At 44.1% G+C, this 6,601-nt stretch overlaps 1 protein-coding gene across 1 annotated transcript; it reads right to left on the reverse strand.

Annotated features, from left to right (window-relative positions):
• Positions 1–1,130: 1,130 nt before the first annotated feature.
• Positions 1,131–1,922, reverse strand: LOC109455118 (proline-rich protein 23A-like). Its single transcript, XM_019746476.3, has one exon. It carries the CDS (start codon positions 1,920–1,922, stop codon positions 1,131–1,133), a length of 792 nt encoding a protein of 263 aa, XP_019602035.3.
• Between the last annotated feature and the right edge of the window lie 4,679 nt (positions 1,923–6,601).

Here is a 6,601-nt window from a genome sequence, read left to right on the forward strand (position 1 = left end):
AAACTAACTTCTTCAAATAGGATAAGGGTTATCTACAAACCATGCACAGAAAAGATTATAATTTGTGGTAAAATTTAGAAGCATCTGCATTAACACAAGGTGTGAGACAGGGATGCTCCTATTACTCTTCAACCTGGACTTGAAATAATATTTAATAAAAAAGACTAGAAAAATAAGATGTAAGAGGCTTGTCAAAAAAAGACAATTTCTCATTATTTGGCAATGTTATTGTCTTTATCAGTCAAGCAGGAGAAGCTACAGATCAGAATTATAAAAAACACAGAATCTTTAGAATTATAAACTTTTCCAGGACAGGAAAATTATATTAAAAATATATAAGAAGAAAATAATGGAAAAAAGTTGTTTTTTGTTGTTGAAAAAACCCCCCCTACAAACCCAGCAATATGGTTAAACCATTTGTTAACAAGGTCATTAAAAAAGAGGGGGAAGCATGATCATTGTTCCACATTGTTTTGTATCCAACAAACATTTGACTACCTACAACTATTTGCTAGATCCCCCCAAAGAGGCTAGAGCCACCATAAAGAAAAGTTCAGAATGGTGAGAAAGTTACATTGAACTAGCGTAGACACTAGGGCCAAAACCCAGTAAGCAAAATAAGTTTAGTAATTACTGTGGGAGAAAAGGGGTACAGTGTTAGGGTGATGGGGAAAGGATGAATTTTTAGAGAAAAATGCTGGAGCTGAGGTTTGCAACAAAACTAGGGGGACTAGAGCTGCTTGAAGGTGACTTCTATAGAGAAAACAATCTAAGCAGCAAGCTGTCTGAAAGTACACTATTTTCTTAATGCTTTTTACAAAATTATTGGTTAATAAGATTATGTAAATTTCAAGTGTACAATTGTAGAATACATGTGTATATTGTGTGCTCACCACCTGAAGTCAAGTACACTGTATTTCAAGCAGTTTTTCTTTGCTGCTTTGTGATCTCCCCTCCAGATGTTTTTGTCCATCATTGATCCAAAATTCTGCAAAGGAGTCGGCATCAAAAAAGCGTCTGTCCGTGATCCACGTTTGGTGATTCTTGTAGGTTGTGCAATGTACACACAGCCGTTGTCAGAGTACCCCTCTCATGGCCCTCAGCCAGGTGGCAAGGGATTGTGGGGTCGTTCATTCCTGGAACAGGCGTCTCCGGGCCTTGCGCGCAGGACCTGGAGGGCGCTGGGGGCGCGCGTGGGGACCTGGACTTGGAGAAGGCGGTAGAGGTTGGAGTGGTGAGCTGGGAAAAGGCTCTAGAAGGTGGAAGTCCAGGTTGAAGTAGGGACCAGGAGAGCGTCTCTCTGGACTGGGGGTGGGGGCCCGAGGCGCGGGCTCCGTGATGGGGCTGTGCGGGTAGAAGCCGGTCACCCTTCTGGCTGAGGAGAGGAATCCAGCGACTGAGCCGGCCTCAGGGTCCATCGAAGGCGGCAGGAACTCGGGGTCCGCGTCCTCTTCGTAGGCCTCCTCTTGGGCGGCGATCTCTGGGACACATGCGCAGAAGGAGCTCTGCTGGACGGCAACGTCTTCCCTGGGAGCGCCCAGGAGAGCGCCAGGTTCTAGGCCCACAGGCGCGTGGCCCTGCCCTTCCGAGCGTTCGTCGGCTGAGCCCAAGAGGGTCTCCGGGATCAGCATGAAGGTGTGCTCTCCGAGAGACACTTGCAGGACCGACGTTGGCTCGGGCTCCAGCAACAGGTCGACGCCGTCCAGGCGTAGCTGCAGGGCACAGCCCGCGGCCAGGACCACGACGGAGGTGAGCGCGCCCACGGCCGGGGGCTCCGCGGGTTCTTGCAGGGTGGGCGCCGTCCTGGACTCCGGGCCCGCGGGCTCTTCGGTTCGGCGGCGCTTGGCGGGGCCGGGTCCTCCACGCCGCGGTCCCCAGCCGGGCGCAGGGTAGGCTCTGGGGCTGCGGAGCCGGCTGCCCATCACTTCTATGGCGCTGTGGGCGGTGGTCCTGGGCCCTGGCGGAGGCGAATGTCACGCAGTGACAGGTCTCGATGACAGGAGAGGTGGGCCGCGTATCAGCTGTGACACAGAACCACACGAGGACGTGGGATGAGTCCTCAGAGGTCCGGGAGCGCCTCCTGGGAGGCCTGCAGTTCAGCTCCTAGGCGACCCGAGCCTAAGGTCAAACCTTTGGCTGCTCACGCTGACCCGTGTGCACACCAGACAGCCAATGATGTTGCAAGTGACGTTGGCGGAACCAAAGTCGTAAAATATCTTTCCTAGCTCCACCCTCAAGGAGGCTCCACCCCACAGAGATCGTGGTCTCTCTCTGCCGCCCAATAGCCAGGGCTGTGGTTGGTAGGTCACCGTAAGGAAATACTTCTATAGGCTTGTATGGGACAGAGTACTTGTGTAATTCATTCTTAGGAAAAAAAAGATGCCAGTATAGCTTCAAACATTGCCCATCTTTAGGACTAATGTTTTTCTGTCATTTTAGGCATTCTAGAGAAACGACCACTCAAATAGATCACTCCTTCTCAGCATAAAGTGGACCCACCCGAATGCTCCATGAAATTCCTTTAATGCTTGGTCTTTAATTTCAGGAGTGAATGGAAAATTCTGATTTCTCTTTAAGAAAAGTTCTGTTTTAATACTGAAGTAAAATATTTGGCAATTTCTTTAGTCGCTAAACACCGCTCTCTGAGGCTCCGTCACGTAGAGATCGTGGTAACTGTGCTGCCCAATAGTGGTGGCTCTAGTTGGTACGTCACCATGTGGAAATACTTTTATGGGCCCCTAGGGGGCGAATGACTGACGCTCTAGAGCTCGGCTTCCAGTGTCAAGTTCTAGGTGTTGTGTTGACCTCAGATGCGGAAGACCTTAATCTGAAAACTGATTAAGTTGCAAGTCCCACCAGTAGAACGCTGTCACAGGAAAGCGTGATGTAAGCCCCTCTTCCCCTGAGGCCCCAGAAGTGAGCTGCGCTTTTCTTTTGGTCCAATAGTGGGGTGAATTTTTGGATGACATCATTATTCCTCTTTTTGCCGAAGTTATAAATTACTGTCAGATCTTCCAAACATGTTGAAAGAGAAAGTAATATTAGAATTGAATGTGTTAATAGCAGCCTCCGCATGATCACTTTGTGACTATACTATATATATCAGTTTACTACTATAGCAATTGTACTATTATCAACTGAAGAGTTTATCTAATTTGACCTAAACTGCAACTGTGAAGTGTATCTTTTTAAAGCCCAATTTACAAATGATGAAAATATCATGCAGAAAGAGGAACTAATTTGTCCAGGAGCCTGGAACTAGCAGAACTGGATCTGACATGTTAAGCTCCACTTAAGATGAGGCAGGATCAGGGCTTTCGATCTGAGTGTCACTTTAAAGGTGTGTCTGCATGGTGTATCATGGCTGCAAAAAGGATGGTGTGGCTCAACTCATTATCTAGTGTTAACAGGAGAAAACACACAACACTCATTTTGGATTATGTAATACTTTCATATGGTAAAGAGGACAATGAAACATTTCCTTCTACCCGTCCCTTAATCACGCAATTGCTCACTTTGTCCCTTTTTACAAAATAGCATATTATATACTCACATTTTTAGAGCTACATAATGTTCCTTTGTTCAGAATTATATTTAAATCAGGCCTTTCTTGATGGCTTTTAAAGTTAGTGGTCAGTGAATTGGCAGCATTGGTATTCCCTGGGAAATTTGTGGAAAACGCCCCATCCCAGATTCTTTGCCCCATCCCAGAACCACTGAATCTGAATTCCTGGAATGTGGGGTCTAGGACTTCTCTGTAAGCACCTCAAAAAAATTGTTTTACAAATGAGAAACAGAAACTCATAGACACAGACAATAGTTTAGTGGTTGCCAGAGGGTAAGGGGGGCGGGGGGTGGGGTGTGGGAGATGAGGGTAAGGGGGATCGAATATATGGTGATGGAAGGAGAACTGATTCTGGGTGATGAACACACAATGGGATTTATAGATGATGTAATACAGAACTGTACACCTGAAATCTATGTAATTTTACTAACAATTGTCACCCCAATAAATTAAAAAAAAAATAAAAAATTGTTTTACGCTTAAGTTTAAGATCACTGAACTTATTTTCATTTAGCAGTTGAGGGCTTTTGGTCAGGGCCCTGCTTGTTGGTGACATAATGATGAAAGGAACTCAAACTTCCTGGGCCATGTTCAGGGGTTTTCCCTGCACAAACCACCTGCATCCACGTGTATGTGGAGATTTCCATGGTTCCTGGCTGTGCGACGGAAAATTCCCCAGAGTGTACGCTACCTGTGACGGGGCACTGGCTGGGCAAACTGGGACCTGCGTCATACTCTGCAGCGACGTTGCTGGGGCTTTGCGGGGAATCTGTGGCCTGGGCTGGGCAAATGTGAATGTCACTGGAATCTGCGCCCTGGCTCCCAGGCGATGGGAGTAGCTGCCGCGTTCCTGTTGTCTCTGCAGAGCTGATGGTGGAAGGAGCTTACAAGAAAAATTGTTTTGGCCCTGGAGAATTCATTCAGTCTGCGACCCTTGAACATTCCACATTTCGGGGGGAAAAATGGGGGCTCTATTCGGGAGATTGAGAATGGATATGCCACGGTGTAAGTTACCGATGGATGAGCCCAAAGCTGGCCAGGACTCAAAGAGGAGCCTTGGGCTCCTGGCCTGGCCAGTAGTGGGGCTCTGAACTCTCTGTGGCGCCTGTCCTTGGCTGTTGCCAACTCGTGTCAGCTGCTCGCCTGACCTCAGCAGTTTCACCTGTGAGCTCATCATTGTGCTGGGTCCTGTGTATCCTCACTCTGAGCTCCCCTTCCAAGGGAATGTGGTCCTTCCCTGGGAAAGAGGCAGTTAGCAGGGGTCCATGGAGTAGATGCACCAGATTTCTCTTCAGCCAACTTTTTTTTTTTTTGTAGTTTTGATTTGGATTTTATTTATTTTTTATTTTTTACATTTATTAGGTCAGTGCAAAAGTAATTGCACTTTTTGCAGTTTCTTCAGCCAACTTTTTAATTGGATGATTGTGGACAAGACATTTTACCTTCTGAGTTTCCTTACATGTAAAATGGGGAGAATGCCATCTACTGTGCAGGGCAGCAGTGAGATAATATATGCAAAATGTTCTTCCGGCATACTAAACGCTAGTAGCTATTTACTGTTTATTATGTTTATAATCTGTCTCTCCCACTTGACAGTGTCAGCCCTGTTCCCCAGTGTCTTATAGAATGCCTGTCATGTAGCAAGTGTTTAATGAATGGTAAAGAATATCATCACCATGATCATCACCCTAAAAAGGGGTCTGATCTGTGACAAAGTACTCTTGTAGGTCTTTGCATAGCATAATATCTGTGTGATTCAGGAATGGGTTGCTAGGCACCAGATTAGATATCTTTCACCCTGCCTGATTTCACTTTCCTCCAAGACACCCAAAGACTGTCAGGGTGGGTTATCAGGCCCAAATGATTCAAGGAATAGCATATTCCTTGAGTAATATATTCCTTGAGTCAGTTGGGCCTAAATTTGTATATATTAGGCCTCTTTACCTATAATATTTCAATGTGTATTTCCTAACAAGAATATTCTCTTACACATTTTTAGTAGTTATCAAATTCAGAAAAATTTAGCATTGATGCCATACTTTAATCCACAGTCCATTTCCCAATTTTGTCAATTTTACCAATAATGACCTTTATAATACCTATCTTTTTCTCTGTACCTACCTTATTTATTTATTTATTTTGCCTATAAGATGCAATTCTGGATCATGTATTGCTGTCAGGTGTTATTTCTTTTTAGTCACCTTTTATCTGGAACAGTTCCTTAGCCTTGCATTATTTTTCAAGCCATTAATATTTTTGAAAATTATAGGTAGTTATTTCATAGAGTGTTCCTCAATTGAGGTTTCTCTTGTTTCCTCATGATAAGATTAAAGTTATGCTTGAATACTAGTAAGTGATTTGTATGTTTCTCTGGAGGCACATCATATTTGTTTGTACTTTACAGGTGATATTAATTTTCAATTTTAACCGTTATTAGTCAGTTTTTGGAATTGGGTAAGCATTACCCCAACCCGTTTTAAAACCTTTTTATCATCTTGAAAAGTTCCTTCATTCCTGTTTGCATTTAATCCCTCCTCAAACCCCCAGACTGAGATAATCTGCGTTTACCTCTATCTGTCTCTCTAAATTTGCCTTTTTACTAGCTATTTCATATAAATGAATCATAGAATATGTAGTCTTTTGCATTTGGTTTCTTTCAGTTGGTGTACTGTTTTGCAGTTTATTTTTGTAGCACTTGTCTGTTTTTATCTGTGTTGTAGTGTGTCAAATCAGTTTTATTAGTTTTACTTGATGAATAGTATCTATGTAATGGATATATCATATGTTGTTTATCCATTCACCAGTTGTTGGATATTTGGATTATTTACAGTTTTGGCTATTGTGAATAATTCTGCTATGAACATTCATATACATGCCATTGTGTGGCCATAAGCTTTCATGTCTCTTAGATGGATTCCAAGGAGTGGAATTGTTGGGCCCGATGGCAAGTTTATGTTTCACTTTTAAAAAATCCACCAAATGGTTTTCCCAAAGTGTCTGCACCGTTTTACATTCCCATCAGCAATGCTGAGGGTT

This window comes from Rhinolophus sinicus, chromosome 5 (genome assembly GCF_057876585.1).
Source record: "Rhinolophus sinicus isolate RSI-liver-muscle chromosome 5, RSI-T2T, whole genome shotgun sequence".
In the NCBI taxonomy this organism is placed as follows: Eukaryota; Metazoa; Chordata; class Mammalia; order Chiroptera; family Rhinolophidae; genus Rhinolophus; species Rhinolophus sinicus.

Coding starts and splice junctions, on each gene's coding strand:
- LOC109455118 (XM_019746476.3), bottom strand. CDS start 1,922: ATGGGCAGCCGGCTCCGCAGCCCCAGAGCCTACCCTGCGCCCGGCTGG.